Raw genomic sequence first — 18,234 nt, 5'->3', positions numbered from 1 at the left:
TATTGCTCTATCCACAATTACTCCAAGATTTCTTTCTTGAGTAGTAACAGCTAATTTAGACCCCATCATTTTATATGCATAGTTGAGATTGTTTTCCAATGTGCATTACTTTTTGTTTATCAACACTGAATTTCATCTGCCATTTTGTTGCCCAGTCACCCAGTTTTGTGAGATCCTTTTGTAGCTCTTCGCAGTCTGCCTGGGACTTAACTATTTTGAGTAGTTTTGTATTATCTTCAAATTTTGCCTCCTCACTGTTTACCCCTTTCCCTAGATCATTTATGAATATGTTGGGCCCAATACAGACCCTTGGGGGACAGTATTATTTACCTCTCTCCATTCTGAAAACTGACTATTTATTCCTACCATTTATTGAAAGTACACACTATTGTATTATTATAATGACTGGGAATATGTATGCCATTTCCCCCCTAAAAGACTAAAGAATGAGAGGAGTGATTTGCATTCAAATATAAATTTATTTTCTTTAATCTTTTAGGAAAGTGGAATATATATCTTCAGCATTTCACCAGGGCATCATATTTCTCATATGCGATATCATGTTGATAGATGGGGATGAATTTCTCCAATTACATTTTTACAATCCAAACTTCAAATGGTATTCCCATTAATACTTTGTCACTTGCAGATATTATTTAATTATATTTCAGGAAAAGGGGCACATGCCAGGTCCAGCTAAGCTCTGGTTGGCACAGAACTCATGCTCTTCTTCAATTTCCAGCATAATGTAGAACCCACTACTTCAGGCTGCTACTAAATTCCCTCATAACCCATAATGCTCTGAGGGCTTCCCTAAATTTTGCAAGCTAGAACAGTCTCCACTGGCCAAGGGTTTCCAGCTCACAGTACATTCTGGCAGTGATTCCTTCTAGCTATGGCCTGCCCAGGAGTATTCTCTACACTTGTTAGGGAATGTGTAATGGCATACAGCCAGCTGTACCCACCTTAAGGCAATCCCCATCCGCCCTTTTAGACAGGCAGTTTTCCATCATCTTTGTATTGTTAAAGCAACATAAAGGGCATGAGACAAGGAAAGGATCTGGTCCAAGAAGTTTTTAAGATGGCATTCTTAACTCCCTAGAAAACTGCAGAGTGTAATTTTAAAATCTTATGAAAATGATAAATAGCACAGTTATCATAGTTTAGTACTTTGCTGGCTGCTTACTGCACAAAATTCCAAATATTCGCTCCACTGAAATGAATAGAAATGTTGCCTTTTTCTTCCATGGGAGTAGGCTGCTCTGAGGCTGCTTTAACAAGGTGCAGAGAGAACAGCTACACATACAGTAGCACTAGGATCAGGGGAGTGCAAAGACAGCTTTAAGCTTTGTGCACCATCCCCAACTTGCACTCTACTTTTGGACCACACTCAAGGATCTGACCTAAAATATTGTGTCATAAAGTGACATTGTGCCACAAAATAATCAACATAACATTTTATGATATTTCACTGTAATGTTTCTCTTGAGAAGATGTCAATAAACTAAAACTGCTGAGTTGTTGCAACTTCTGGGTTACAACTCAGACATCATCGTGCAATGTCAGGATGTCACAGTACATTTATTTGCTACTCTGGAACTACAGTAGATTGAAAAGTGTCTTACTAGCTCTCCAAGGTTAAGTACCATTGCTTTATACAATATATCATCAGAAAGCTATGGCCTTTTATATTTATCTAATGCATGTTATATTATAAAAAGTATATGTGAGTGTTGATTATATATCTATCTATCTAGATAAATATAAATACAATCAAGTGTATTACTCCGTTAAAATAAAATGTTAAACCCGGTCCCTATTTGTTTTTCCTTTCCTGGTTGTTTCCCAGAAACAAGTGGCGATGGATCTGGAAATATAACCTAGTTTGTAATATACCAGAATTTTAAAGGTTACTTGAAAAAAAAATAGACCTTGTAGATAATTTATTGTTCTTTTTCATGGTTTCTTTGTTCTTGTTCTTTAATATTTAAGAACAACTCCTCGAAATCTGCATGCTCATTTCCTAAGTTCAAACATTTTAAGTAGCAGTTTGGGCCAAAATGATAACTTTACACAAATCTACATACTTCAGATAACTTTTTGAAACATGCTTGATAGTTCTAGAATTCTAAGCTAATATGATGGTTTAGATAGTAGTGGCTACTGCTCTCATGTGATACATCTGTAGCAATTTATTCTGGAAGAAACATCATTTCTATTTTTCATTATCTTTCTAAACAATAATTTAATTGAATGAATTGCTGTCCTGAGGTACAAATAAGATCTAAAATAAAGCATCTATTGTATTATAAATGACAAAAAACTGTTAATGTAGTTAGATGATGCATCGTCATTGTATTGGCATTTTGTTAATCAAGGACAATGCATGGTAAGCTGCACTTTCCATTTCTTTTAATCAGAGAAAACTAGTTACAGGGATAGCAGCCAAGTATCTCATGTCATTACACTTGCACATAATAATAATAATAAATTAATAATATCAAGCTCTTATAACTAGTGATTTTTTTCATTACACACTCAGTGCATTTATGAAAATTATTTCTTGAAAAAGTAATAAAAAAGCATACAGGCATATAGGTTACTGCTTAGAACACCATGTGTAAGGAGACATTGGCATAGAACTTGGAATGCTCTTGTCACTTATGTCAAGGCAAGCAAGGGCTGACAGCCATCATCAACTGAAGAGGAAAAATCAGTCTGCCATGAAGATCTCAAAAGGCCAGATTGTGATTGTTGAATAGGACGAGAGACAGGAACAAGAAATTATCAAGGACTTTTTATAATTACAAATGCTTTGCAGAAGGGTGTTCAGGAGTTGTGCTTCATCAAAGCAGATGGGAAGGAGAGGAACTGTGCTTCCCCTCTGCAGCAGGGTCAGAAGAGATTATTTTCTCCAAACTCCCACCACTCCAGACACAAGTCAAAACCTTAACAATTCAAAATGAGAGGCATTGGGGAGTGCATTTTGATGGTTGTGACTCTTGAGCCTTTGTTCCTTATAGACTTTGATTCCTAATGGTCAAATGTGGCTTCTTTGAAAAACAAAATTAAAATATTTAGGGGTCTTCACAGCTAACAATAGGAACCCTGTTGCAACTAGTGGAAATGATGAAGGTACATCTGGGATTGAAGGCATCAGGAATGCCCCTGGATCCTGTGCTGAAAATGCATGGCACACAATATGAGTAAACAGTTTAAGTAAACTATGGCAAAGTTAAATAACTTAACTCAAAAGTGGATTTGATATAAGGCCTTAAAGATGGCAAAATTGCTTTACAGGAAAAATATGCAAATTAAGCTATTTAGACAAACTAGTTTACACTATTTCTAGTGCTTCCTAAAAAGGAGATTAAATCAATAACCTTATTAAAATACAGGTTTGTAAATATCTTATTTTAAAAACCTAACTGAAGATCACAAAGCTGAAAACAAATAAAGTCCCCAGTCCTTCCAAACTTGTGAGCATGTCTAACTTATGCATTGTGAGTCGTTCCATTAACTTCAGTGAAACTACTAACAGTATATAAAATTAAGCACATACAGTATATAAATCTTGGAAGGATTGGGGCCTAATACAGCTAAAGCAACATGATTAATGTCCTTTTTAAAGATTCCAGAAATATGTTCGTTTTGAAGCTCAGTTTGGTATACTACTACCTTTTTTGTCAGTATCCCCTTATGTGCAGGGCTGAGTATTTAGAGACAAACATATTTTATAATGCTACAGTAGCTCCATTTCTCAGTGCTTTTTAATGGCGGTTATAGTTCAAAATGAATTCCCTGCATTTGTGTGTATACATGGATATTAATATATGTAGATGAAATCATTTTGCTGAAATGACACCTAATCTTACTTTTAGATATGTAATTACATTTGCTGATCTAGACTTAGTAACACACAGTGCTTACTCACACATTACTTCATAAAAACAAATCAATGTTGAAAGAAAACAGTTGCTTCTTTACATCTGGATGAAGTAGAAATGATCTCTGATGCAAATAGTTTCATCTGAGTAAATGACAAATGTCTGTAGTCTCTGTAATTCACAAAGAGAAGACAGAGGAGTCCAATTAATTATGGCACTAGAAAACCTGGGTGAGCTAATAAAGCAACTGTTAGTTTATTTTTTATCTCCTGAATGAAGTAGAAATTAACGAATCAGAATAATTCACCATAGAATTAAAAACTACAATACCTCAAGCAGCATTTTAGAGTCAGTTACACTTACATATAGCCATGAACTAGAGAGAGCATATCTTGTACTATGGCAATAACATATTTTATTTCAAGTGGAAATTTCATTGTGCGGTGGCAAAATGTAAAAATGATGTAGAAAAGTGTTTGCTGTTAGAATGGAGGTGGTTTTTGTATATCTAAACTGTCAACAAAGTTTCCTACTAAAATCTGTCAGATTAAGAGTAATTATTTTGGGAGCTCATTTACATAAGGTTGAAATAGGTGAACCTCTTATCTCTAAAAAGGTTTAAAATATCCCCTGTGGTTGAGCTTGAAACTCTTTACTGGTGAAGATTAAGCTAAATAAGAGGCTCCCTTTCATCTTTGAAAGTACCATATTTCTCTCCAAAACCATTACTTGAAAGAGGGAGTGATGAAAATTAACCTTATGGTAGATCTAGAAAGTTCCTGAATATTTATTTAAAATAATGTATATCATATGATAGACCTACATGATTTTATATTGAAGAGTTAAACATTTTGGTCATTTAATAATTTATTTATCGATTACTAGTAAGCAAATAACCACTTTTTCTCAGCATCTGATTTTTGTATCTGGAAACACCTTGAGCTGCTGTTAAACAAACAAAAAATTACTAGCCTCTGTAGGGCCCTTGTAGCCATTCTTCACCGGCTGACCCACATATTCACAGGAAGACTAAGCTCTTTTACAGTCCACTGTCCTTGTTGATGGGCCATTTGCCCTGTCTGATTTTTTCCATTGTTGTACCTGATCTGTTGGCAGTGGACATCACCCAAAGTAGCATAGTTGAAATACAGATACATAGTCAATATTCCTAATTTCAGGTACAGAGATTATACATGCATACAAATAGGATAATCACATTCAGTAGATCATAACCTTTCCAATGATATCTCACATAAGCCATCTTGCATAATGTATATCTGTTATGTCATAATATGGTGCAGGGGCTAAGGAGGATAAATGTTTCTTTTCACAATTGTTAGTGGCTATTGGCTCTTCCTATAGTCACAGTGTGACAAGGGCACTCACTAGTAAGTTCTGAACCCTATTATTCTATAGTAATGTAATTTTGAAACTCAGAATCTAGGATATTGAATTTATGAGTGTTTTTTCTTTTCTTTTCTTTTCTTTTCTTTTCTTTTAGATCTGCAAATATTCACAAATATTGTAATAAAATGAAATCAGATTAAAAGTAATCAACTTTTATATTTAGGACATGTTTTTTGAATAATGTTCATACCAGCCAAATAAATACTCTGTGAACTTTATCTTTGAACTTTAATAAATAAAGTCAACAGCAGGCTTGAGAAATTATCTCCAACTGCACTATAAATTTCATGGTTCCTATGACAGTTCACATAATATTCAGTTATAACTTGCACGAGTATCATGAAAAATGTAACATTGATATTCTCCGTTACTTACAGTAAGTACACTGGTTTCTTCCCAAACTTGGAATATGAGAAGCTGCAGTACTGAAATCACTGTGATGTGTCAAATATTGATTTTTTTCTTAATGGCAACTGCTTCAATCTGTAATGTAATAATTGCTATGGTGTACTTACAGTACATTAATTTTCTGATAATTAGGACTGAATATTTAACTCTCTTCACTACAATGTGTTTATAGGATGCACTTGAAAGAATCCAGTTAGAGCCCAGTAAATGTTATGTGCAATGAAATGAGACTTTTTTTAAATATTACATTTATCAGACATTGTTGATAGAACTGGACTGTCTTTTGCATTAGATAACAAAATGCTATATCCTGAGAAGATTCCCCATTGACTATTAAGTACTTCATCATTGTCTGCTTATTCCTTATACACCCACTGAAGTCTATAATTTGATCCTTCTGTTAATTAAATTTAAATAAATTGTCTTTATCTTAGAAAATGTAACTGTATATAACCATATAATTGTTCTATTGTGTCTAAATTGCAATGTACTACAAACTACTAAAATCCCTTTGTATTGTGCAATGTCTGTTGCTCTTTGCTGGAACTTGTATTTTAAAAATGTTCACAGCATGCTTCATTTCACATGGAAAGCCTCCTCTCAGTAAGACCATGAGTCATTTTTTTGTGAAGTAATGTGGGAGAAAGTGCTAATATACAAGTATCCTTTCTTCACAGCTGCAACTTGCCTCAGCATCGAGACTCTGCTCTCAGAGCATGTCATCTGGAGGCTGATAGCTGGGTCCTTGAATGAGTTTGGAGCTCAAGTCATGCTGAGCTGCAGTCCTGGCTATTATTTAGGGGGTCAAAGACTCATACAGTGCAGATCTAATGGAACATGGAGTGGAGGTGATGAAAGGCCAAGCTGTAAGGGTAAGGAGCATTCTTGTTTACCAAATGTCATGCTTTCTGATAGTATATTTGTATTTTTAGTGGGGTTTTTTATTTACTTCATTTCTGAAATAATTGTAGATGAGACTATTTTGTTTTCCTAATAGTCTGCTGATAAATTGAAAGCAAATAAATATGATTGACTACCACTGATTGAAATCAAATTGTGCAAACTGAGAATGTATTGAATAACACATTTGTTTACACTGTTAAGTGTTTTAGAATTGAGATGTAATTTGTTTGTAGATCAACACTCTCAAAGCAAGGTGCAACTTTTTTTTTATGAAAGTCAAAGATATATTGTCATAGTAGCTACTCCTTTAAGTGGATGATGACTTATGTTTGACTCATGAGTTCATTTGGGAGTTCTGATCTGGGTAAACATTGCATATATATCCTGATTGTAGAATAGTTGAGGATATTGTTGTTACTTAAATAATTTCTGAAAGGGAATATATGTACATGATTTTGCTTTATGCTCTTGAATAAAATATGAGGATTGTACTATTTGGGTCCATTTCATACGTTCATCACAACACATTTTTATATAATACCTTCTAAACATACCACAGAAAGCTTTACTGCTAATGATAATCTACATAAGCAAGTACAGATATAATATGTAGGTTACAATAATCAGACAGAGAAGATCCGTACACAGAGGCGGGGCATGGATGAAGAAGAATACAAAGGCAAAGTCACACAGAGTGACTGAGTATGGGAAAGCTGGGAGAAACAGGATGTGATATTCAATTACCATGAGGGTTAGGAGTCAGAAACCTGGCAGAAACAAGGAGGCTGCTTAAGAAGATGGGGAAGCATATAGCAAGAGTTTCCTGTGCACTGTGAAGAAACACAGAGGGAGGAGAGAAGAATCTGTTAGTTATCTATCTCAGAGAATGGACAGGAGAATAAGTATAGACGAAGTAAAAGAAGGGTGAAGGAAATATTGAGCATTTTTCAAACTAGTAATTCTGTAGTACGTGACATTTATACTAAGTAATTCTGTAGCAATTTAAATGTTCAGCTTTTGTACAATGCTAATTAACTTATTCTCACAGCAACTGTGCAAGGTATGTATGTATTAATATCCCTTTTACATATGGGGAAACTCCCACACATTCAAGCTCAGCATTGTGTGATGGTGGTTGGGGGGAAGCAGAGAAGGGCGTATATGTATCCGGGATCTAATTACAGTTCCCTGTTTCTGTGGATTGTGCTGGTCCTGACTCCAAAACTTGCATATTTTAGAGCCGCCTATGGGTCTCTCTTGGACCCATATACCAGTCAAGGTTCTGCAGAAGAGAGCCCTGCTACACCCCATCAGCTTCACACCATCCTATTCCCTGTGTTGAGGTCAGAAGGAGAGGTAGCATGTCTGCCTTCAATCCTGTACTCCACCTGTAGACCACACAATCTTTCAGAATCAGTTTTGTACTTTATTCTGAAAAGTATATTTATCCAAGGAAGATTTTTTTATAATGAGCTGATCTCCCCTCATATGCAAATTGAACAAACGGGAATCCCTGTGGAACCCATATGTTAAAATAATTCTTGGAGCAGAAGCTCTATTTCTCAATGACCAATTTCTCAGAAATAAATGAACAGAGCCACTCTAACCTATACACCCCTCCTAGAGCCTGCAGAAATGTCAATAATGCCTTGTATGCCGTGTTGTTGTAGCCATGTCAGCCCCAGGATATTAGAGAGACAAGGTGACTGAGGTAATATCTTTTTATTGAATAAACTTCTGTTGGTGAGAGAAACAAGCTTTCAAGCTTACACAGAGCTCTTCTTTAGATCTGGGAAACTTACTCGGAGTCTCACAACTAAATACAGGATGGAACTGATTATTTAGCATAGGTAGTTAATCCATATTTCACTGGACCATTCATGGTGAAGTGGCCCGGTAAATACCTCTCCAGTCATAGAAAGGAAAGGAAGAGGGAATAGAGCTTCTTAGGCAGTTAGCCCTATTTATAGCCCCTCCCACCCAGGGTCAGCAACCAATCAAACTGCGCTCACCAGACACCGAGAACTGTGTTGTTCCAGACCTTCATCACATGCAGCGTGCATAGATAGGGACAGGTGGGAACCAGTGTCCCATGCTTGCAAAGGGAAGGGATGGAGTAAAGGAAGTATCAGCAGAAGCAGGAGCCCCTACTGAATAAAACAATATCATTGTCTAAAAAACAAAATAAAATTGCATACATATATTGTGAAATAGGCTAGAAAAGCAAGTATAGTAGCCACTAGGGCAGGGCAACTATGTGATTTTTGGACTTTCTGTGAATGATGGTACTGTGACGGGTCAGACACCTTGGGAAGTCACCTGATGTGCTGAGATACCACTGAGTCTACCTGTTCTGCCAGCATGAGCCCCCTTTAACTGGCCTAGCTGAGCCAGATTCTTAAAACCTCCTCTAATGCACACGCAGGCAGGGCCACACCCAGCTGCAGATCACTTACTCCAGCACTCATATATCCACCTCACTTGGAGTACAGACCCAAAGATATATTGTATTTGCTTCTTCCCTCACTGTGAATTTCTTGTCCCCCACCCCTGCAGTAAGAAATCACAACAGCTGGGTTATATTATAAACCAAAAGTAAATGTATTAATTATAACTGGTGTATTTTAAGTAGTTAAGGAAGTAGCAGACAGAACAAGGCAGATTAGTAAGAAAATAAAATAGAGCACACAAACTAACCTTAAAACACTAAAGAAACTGATTACATGTAAGTTCTCACCCTAAATGAGAATGTGGTTCTCACCCTAAATGTGGTTCTAATAATCTTCTTCACAGGCCAGATGCCCTTCCTGCCTGGGCCCAGTTTTTTCTCTCCTGTTAAGTCTTAGTTGTTTCCCGCATTCATCTTGGGTGGGATAGCAGGGGAGAACTGACCACCTGGTCTCAGGTAATGTTTTAGTATCAGGTGACAAGACCACCTGCCTCTGTAGGGCCCTTGTAGCCATTCTTCACCGGCTGACCCACATATTCACAGGAAGACTAAGCTCTTTTACAGTCCACTGTCCTTGTTGATGGGCCATTTGCCCTGTCTGATTTTTTCCATTGTTGTACCTGATCTGTTGGCAGTGGACATCACCCAAAGTAGCATAGTTGAAATACAGATACATAGTCAATATTCCTAATTTCAGGTACAGAAATTATACATGCATACAAATAGGATAATCACATTCAGTAGATCATAACCTTTCCAATGATATCTCACATAAGCCATCTTGCATAATGTATATCTGTTATGTCATATTCATATCATAAGCATATTTTCATAAAGGATATGGAATGACATGTGACAGTGGTGGTTTGTTTTTTCTTTGGGTTTATTTGTCAAACAGTTCATTTTGAATAAATAAGGGTAGAAAAATAGGATAGCTCTTTCATAATTGCTATGAAATAAGGACAATATTGATTTTTCTTTTGTAGTTAAAAAGAATAAGATTTTGAGTTCATTAACTGAAATTACACCTTTTATCTTTTGTGTAGCCACTATTAAATAATCTCTAAAGCTTAGTTTTTCACCTTCTTTAGTTAGAAACTGATTTTGCAGCTGGATCACAAGTAGTTGTCGAGGATTCGAACCCCAGACGGCACGGTTCGTTGTCTGACCGGAGAGAGACAGGCAACACCAGCAAGGTCCGAACACAAAGCTCTTTATTGAAGAGTGCATACAACAATAGAGAGCAGCCCATCTCCAAAGAGAACCAGCAGCCTCTAAGTAAAACTAAATAGGTTTTTATAGACTTTATAAAAATAGGTTTTTATAGTCCTGTTGCGTCACAGATTTATTCATAAAGCAGCCCACCCCTCCCCTATGTGAGTTAAAATCCTCTTATTGTAGATAACTTTTAGCAAATTGTAAAACTTCACTATCTTTCTTAGCGGTATGGGTGTCAACCAGGAGACGAGGAGTTAAGAACAGACATAACACAAAAACAGGGAGTGGAAAACAGTGCCCCCATATCTCCAGGACTATTCCCAGTACTTCTGGTATAAAAATGCAGGAATGCAGGCCTCCCCTTTTTTTCTTTCTCTCTGTACCTTAAACAAGTATTCCTTCATTCTACTTTCAGGGACATTCCCAGCAGCCTTTCTTGGCCTGACTTTGGTTCAGTTGGCCTAACTGCTTCATGTTTAACTTTTCTCACCTAACAGTCCCCCATTTGTCCCCAGAGTGCCATAAGAGGACTCTTGGGACAAACTGGCCACTGGGGATAGTGTGTTAGGGCTATTCACTGGTTGGTAGGGCACAGCTGGGTACCCATCCAACAGCTACATCTTAACATAACATACAAAACTATCAGGCCACAAACAATTATAACGGCACTGCGAAGCAAGTTATGTAGCCAGCCACCTATATCTGGAAATTGCTCCACCATGTGTTGACTCGCTCTCCTCCATGGTCTTTTGCAACTTGTATATGATAGTTTGCTCTTTCCCAGGTGGCGTTATGAACATCCGGAACATACACACAGCATTCTTGCCCAATTACTGCACAAGTTCCTCCCTGAGAGGCCAGCAAAATATCTAATGCCAAGCAGTTTTGAAGAACCATCTGCCTTAGTTTTTTTTGTTCGGTTGCCAAATCTTCCAAGGCATCAGCAGTAGTATTTGCCATTATCTCCAACACTCTCTGAAGTCTCATGACTCCTTCCCCAATATGCCAGGTGGCACCTCCACAGGCGAAAACAAATCCCACACAAGCACCTGTCCAGTCATTCAGGGCACGCCACATAAGGGGGCAAGAGTCATTCACATCTTCCTCAGCTCCTCTTACATCTCTGATTTTCCCTTTAAGGAGATGTGTGTGATACACTACTGGTGGTTCTAACCAAGCCAAGTAGCAGGATCCACTCCATGATGGAGGAGGGCTAGGTATGCCTTGTTACCACACACCCAGTATACTCCAAAAAGGGTAGAAGTGACTTGGGACCAGGTATTCTTAATAAGTTTGTACCATCCGGTCCAAGATGGGAGGAGGGAGAATTTAGTTGCAGATCCATCTACAAACAATTCTAATTCTGGATTAGATAGTGGAATGTCAGTAAGATCAGGTCGTGGAGTGGATACCTGATCCAGGATTTGCAAGTCGTCATGTACAGTTTCCTGACCATCAACATGGGGTAACAAAGAAACAGGATTTAAATTTGCACATTTCTTTAAGTTGATTCCATGAGTCATTAACAGGGTCACCTCGTATCTGGACAGTCTTTGATTCGTTAAGTGTTTGTCCTACCGAGAATTTAACAACCTTGCAACAGCATGAGGGATGTGCACTGTTAAACGGTGTCCCAAAATAATTTCTTGAGCCCTTTCTACCAATAATGCAGCCACTGCCACATTCTTAAGGCTATTGGATCCAATTGTCCTGAAAGATATGCCACAGGTCTAGGGGCACTTCCAAATGACTGTGTTAATACTCCAGAAGCTACTCCTTTTACTTCATGTACGTATAAGTCAAACGGCTTGCTATAGTTTGGCAGTCCCAATGCAGGAGCTCGAACAAGGGATTCTTTCAATACTTTAAAGGCTCTTATCTGCTCAGGGTTGGGACGCAGGGGCTCCTCAGCCTCCTCTCTAGTTAGGTCATGTAAAGGTTTCAGCCATTCCCCGGCTGACATAATCCAAGGGCGACAAAACCCAGTCATACCAATGAAGCCCTGCATACCCCGCTTAGTGGTGGGAAATGGGATATTTACTATAATTTCTATCCGTTTAGAATCCAAACTGCGTATTCCGGGACCCAATGTATACCCGAGGTATTTTACCTCCTGTCGGGCCCACTGCAGCTTAGCGGAACTGACTTTATGTCCTTCTAGTGCCAATTGATTGAGCAAATAAATAGAGTCCAGCTCATTATCCTCTTGGGTTTTGAAGCCACCAGAATGTCATCAACATAAGTTACCAGAGTAGAACCAGCCGGCAACTTGATGTCTTTTAAGTCCTCAGCTAAAACTCTGGCAAACTCCGGTACTTCCACATAACCTTGAGGCATTCTAGTCCAAGTAAGTTGTCCTGGGGATCCAACCCCTTTCTCTCTTTTCCCCGCTGTACCCGGGACCCCCCACGTAAATGCAAAGAGATATTGTTTTTCTGGGACCACTGGTACCAAAAAAAAAGCATTTGTTAAGTCCATACATGTAAACCATTCCGCTTCAGGCAGCATCATTGATAAAATAGTACTCGGGTTTGGCACCACAGGATGTTCTGGTATCACATACTGATTGATAAGTCTTAAATCCTGCACCATTCTATATACAGGTTTTCCGTCAGAGCCGAACTGTGATTTCTTCACAGCCAGAATGGGAGTATTACAAGGAGAGACACAGGGCACTAAAATTCCTTTGTTCTTAAAATCCTGCACAAGAGACTCAAGTCCTTGTATGGCCTCAATTTTAATGGGATATTGTCTCTGAGCAGGTGGAGACATATTGCTCTTTATCACTGGATTTAGAGGTGAGGCAGATTTTACCAGCCCCACATCATGTTTTCCTCCCCACACGATAGGTTAACCTCATTCTGCACTCGGAGGGGGAGTGTTTCACAATAGCCGCCGGCTAATTGTGTTAGTAGATAAGCTTTTTCCACTGGGAAGTTAAGAGAAATACTTTCAGGAGTACAGAAAATTTGGGCATGCAATTTACACAACAAATCCCTCCCCAGTAGATTCACTGGACCATTCATTAATAAGAAAGAGTGCTGAAAAAGGACCTAGAGTGGCCATACAGTTGTTAGTCATATAATGTCGTTCAGGTTTTCCAGTGACTCCCATTACATATTTTTCCACTTTACTCTTTAGTGCCATTCCCCCCGGGTATAGCCAAATGTGTGGCCCCCGTGTCCACTAATAATTCAAAAGTTTCTTGTCCTATTTTTAAGGGAACCACTGGAAATCGAGCATCACATTTAAATTATATCATTCCAGGTTCATAAATCTCAGGGTCCCAGGGGAGCGGCGCCTCCCTTCATTCATGATCCACAGGAAATTGACCTACTACCTCAGGCTTATAATCAGATTTTTGTCTATATGGACATTCCCGTTCCCAGTGTCCTTCATTACCACAGTAATGGCACCATCACATCCCCTTTCCAGACCACTTCCATGCCCCCCTCGTCCTCTAACAAATCCGCCCCTTCCCCTTCCAGTGAATCCTACCCGAGAACTGCGATTCCACCCATGGCCCCTTCCTCTGCCTCCCGACATGGCCACTGCCAACAACGACACTTGATCCTTCATATCTTTCAGTTTTTCCTTCCGTTTTTCCTTTTCCCTTTTTTCTTCCCTCCCATTATAGACTCAGGTTGCGATACTGACTACTTCGGGAAGGCTCTTTCCTTGCATTCCATCCAGATGTTCCCTAAACCTTTGTGCAATGTCCTCTGCACACTGTGCCATAAACACTATCTTGATCATTTCCTTTCCAGAGTCTGATTCTAAGTCTAGGTTGCTATGTTTCCTCACCTCATTTATTAATCGGGTACAAAAATCAGAGGGATGTTCGTTAAGAAGTTGTACGCATGTTGTAACCTTACTCCAATTCGGGGTAACCTCCACCGCTGCCCTTAGCCCATGTAGAATAGCTTGTTGGTATTGCCTCAACCCTTCTTGTCCCCCATCTGTGTTTGGATCCCAGTTGGGCTCAGCGGTGGGCATAGCACCCCAAGCTTGCTGAGTTTGGTGAAATGCTGCAGCTTTTTCTTTGACTTTTTGTCATTCATCCTCAGGAGGATGTCCATCAACTGATTTACGTGTGCCCATGTTGGTAAATGGATAGAGAAAATAGTTCAGAACATTCTCTCTACCGCATCGGGGTTATCTCGAAAGCGCGGCATAGAACGCTGCCAATTCAATAAGTCTGCAGATGTAAATGGAGTGTGGGTAAGCACCATTTGAGGCTGCCCACTAACTTGTGGAACAGGGTAGGCTCGCAAAGGAGCCTGGATAACCGTTGAACTTGCAGGAGACCCAAACAAAAAGGGCCCCCCGGAAGTTCCAGGGTCATCTCCTACCGAATCAGAAGAGCCCGCTCCTTGAACATAGTTCTTCTTCTCCTTGCATTTTTTTTCAACTCTCTCCTCCACCTTCGCTCTTTGGCTCTGTCTCTGTGGTACCCCCATTGGAATATATTCATCTTCTTCTGTCTGAGTTTCTGGGGCATAGGGTGGGAGAGATTTAGATTCCTCCATACAAATAGCTTCAAAAACCATACATCCTTCTTTTGGCCTATAATTGTACTATACAAACAAATAATCCATTTGTCCCGGTCTAAGGTCAACCAAAATATCTCTTAAGGAATCCATCCTGTCTGCGGAAAAAGTTCCACAGGCTGGCCAATCTTTAGTCGGGAACAAATGAGTGGTGAAGGCTGGCCATTGAACCTGACATAAATTATTCATTTTTGATATCATTAAGCTAGTAGTTCCAGAGATTCCCTTCCAATCTCTGAGTATCAGAGACAATGGGGCATCCCCCAGGCACTTACTGCCAAATTGTCCCATCCTGAGGGGAAAAGGGACTCAAACCTACAATCCCCAGCTCTTAGTATCAAGCGATTGCTTACCTCTCCAGGGACTCGAACCCCAAAGACTTTCTCCAGGGACTCAAAACCCAAAGACCCTCTCCAGGGACTCAAACTCTGAAGACCTTCTGGATCCTACTCAAAGGGTAGGTGGACGTTGATGGATTTCTATGGACTCCTGCTGGTTCACAGAACACACCTTATCACCGACGCAGGGATCAGATCACTGACAAGGCTCCTTGAAACCAGAGGATGCATGCTGCGTTGCTTTAGAGTCTGATCCCGCACCGGAGAGTCAGACGGATCCCAGCAGAGTCGCCAAATTGTCGAGGACTTGAATTGTCGAGGACCCAGATGGCACGGTTCATTGTCTGACTGGAGACAGGCAACACCATCAAGGTCCGAACACAAAGCTCTTTATTGAAGAGTGCACACAACAATAGAGAGCAGCCCATCTCCAAAGAGAACCAGCAGCCTCTAAATAAAACTAAATAGGTTTTTGTAGACATTCCCGTCGCCTCACAGATTTATTCATACAGCAGCCCACCCCTCCCCTGTTAGTTAAAATTCTCTTTTTCTATTATGCATGCACTTCTACCCCCTTATTGTAGATAACTTTTAGCAAATCGTAATGCTTCACTAACTTTCTTATTGGTAGGAGTGTCAACCAGGAGAGGAGGAATTAAGAACAGACATAACACAAAAACATAAAAACATGGTCCTCAGCCATAACTATTTCACATTTGGGGACAATGTATACCTTCAAATCAGCGGCACTGCGATGGGTACCCGCATGGCCCCACAATATGCCAACCTTTTTATGGCTGACTTAGAACAACGCTTCCTCAGCTCTCATCCCCTAACGCTCCCACTCTACTTGCACTACATAGATGACATCTTCATCATCTGGACCCATGGAAAAGAAACCCTTGAGGAATTCCCCATGATTTCAACAATTTCCATCCCACCATCAACCTCAGCCTGGACCAGTCCACACAAGAGATCCACTTCCTGGACACTACAGTGCTAATAAGCGATAGTCACATAAACACTATCCTATACCGGAAACTTACTGACCGCTATTCCTACCTACATGCCTCCAGCTTTCACCCAGATCACACCACACAATCCATTGTCTACAGCCAAGCTCTACGATACAACCACATTTGCTCCAACCCCTCAGACAGAGACAAACACCTACAAGATCTCTATCAAGCATTCTTACAACTACAATACCCACCTTCTGAAGTGAAAAAACAGATTGACAGAGCCAGAAGAGTACCCAGAAGTCATCTACTACAGGACAGGCCCAACAAAGAAAATAACAGAACGCCACTAGCCATCACCTTCAGCCCCCAACTAAAACCTCTCCAACGCATCATCAAGGATCTACAACCTATCCTGAAGAACGACCCATCACTCTCACAGATCTTGGGAGACAGGCCAGTCCTGGCTTACAGACAGCCCCCCAACCTGAAGCAAATACTCACCAGCAACCACACACCACACAACAGAACCACTAACCCAGGAACCTATCCTTGCAACAAAGCCTGTTGCCAACTCTGTCCACATATCTATTCAGGGGACACCATCATAGGGCCTAATCAAATCAGCCACACTATCAGAGGTTCATTCACCTGCGCATCTACCAATGTGATATATGCCATCATGTTCCAGCAATGCCCCCTACCATGTACATTGGTCAAACTGGACAGTCTCTACGTAAAAGAATAAATGGACACAAATCAGACGTCAAGAATTATAACATTCAAAAACCAGTCGGAGAACACTTCAATCTTTCTGATCACTCGATTACAGACCTAAGAGTGGCTATTCTTCAACAAAAAAACTTCAAAATCAGACTCCAACGAGAGACTGCTGAATTGGGATTAATTTGCAAACTGGATACAATTAATTTAGGCTTGAATAGAGACTGGGATTGAATGTGTCATTACACAAAGTAAACTATTTCCCCATGTTATTCCCCGCCCCTCAACCCCCCACTGCTCCTCAGATGTTCTTGTCAGCTGCTGGAAATGGCCCACCTTGATTATCACCACAAAAGGTTTTCTTCCTCCCCCCATTCCTGCTGGTAATAGCTCATCTTAAGTGATCACTCTCCTTACAGTGTGTATGATAAAACCCATTGTTTCATGTTCTCTGTGTGTGTATATAAATCTCCCCACAGTATGCATCCGATGAAGTGAGCTGTAGCTTACGAAAGCTTATGCTCAAATAAATGTGTTAGTTTCTAAGGTGCCACAAGTACTCCTTTTCTTTTTGCGAATACAGACTAACACGGCTGCTACTCTAAAACACAAAAACAGGGAATGGAAAACAGTGTCCCCATATCTCAAGGACTGTTCCCAGTATATCTGGTACAAAAATGCAGGAATGGAGGCCTCCCCTTTTTTCTCACTTTCTGTAACTTGAACAAGTATTCCTTCATTCTACTTTCAGGGTCTTTCCCAGCAGCCTTTCTTAGCCTGACTTTGGTTTGATTGGCCTAACTGCTTCATGTTTAACTTTTCTCACCTAACATCTAACTTTTCTCACCTAGTCATCCTGGAATCCATTTTCGAGTTGCTGAAACATTTGTTGAAATGGCCAGTTCTTCGCAAAGTGCCACAGTATTAAAAACCCTAGTAAGGTAATTAGAGAAGACAATAGAGAGAGTGCTCCAGATAAGATCTATTTGACAAAGAGATAAGTAATAGATGCAAAATCCTAATGGACATGTTTATGCATTCCTGATTAAAGATTTATTATTAATTTATTTGCAAGGTAAAGATGTTATTTCACCTGTAGAATTTAATTAGGGAAAACATCAGCTGCTAAAATATGTTCAGTAGTACTTTTGTATGGTGTATATAATATTAAGAACTGGAAGCATCCTGCAGATTGTTCTCAGAAGACAGTGTTTACTGTGTTCTGTCACTCACATATACAGAAGATATGGTATAAATATAAAAACAACAAGGAGTCCGGTGACACCTTAAAGACTAACAGATTTATTTGGGCATAAGCTTTTGTGGGTAAAAAACCCAACTTCTTCAGATGCATGGAGTGAAAATTACAGATGCAGGCATAAATATACTGAC

General features: G+C 39.5%; 1 protein-coding gene across 1 annotated transcript in view; it reads left to right on the top strand.

Annotated features, from left to right (window-relative positions):
• CSMD1 (CUB and Sushi multiple domains 1) overlaps positions 1–18,234 on the top strand; it is a 2,060,919-nt gene that overhangs the window by 1,914,650 nt on the left and 128,035 nt on the right. The window contains 1 exon segment of the mRNA XM_038396611.2: positions 6,380–6,574. Coding sequence (XP_038252539.2) covers positions 6,380–6,574 — 195 coding nt within the window.

Source organism: Dermochelys coriacea, chromosome 3 (assembly GCF_009764565.3).
Source record: "Dermochelys coriacea isolate rDerCor1 chromosome 3, rDerCor1.pri.v4, whole genome shotgun sequence".
In the NCBI taxonomy this organism is placed as follows: domain Eukaryota; kingdom Metazoa; phylum Chordata; order Testudines; family Dermochelyidae; genus Dermochelys; species Dermochelys coriacea.
The sequence above is the reverse complement of the archived record's forward strand: the minus strand, read 5'-3'. Positions and strand labels throughout refer to the sequence as shown.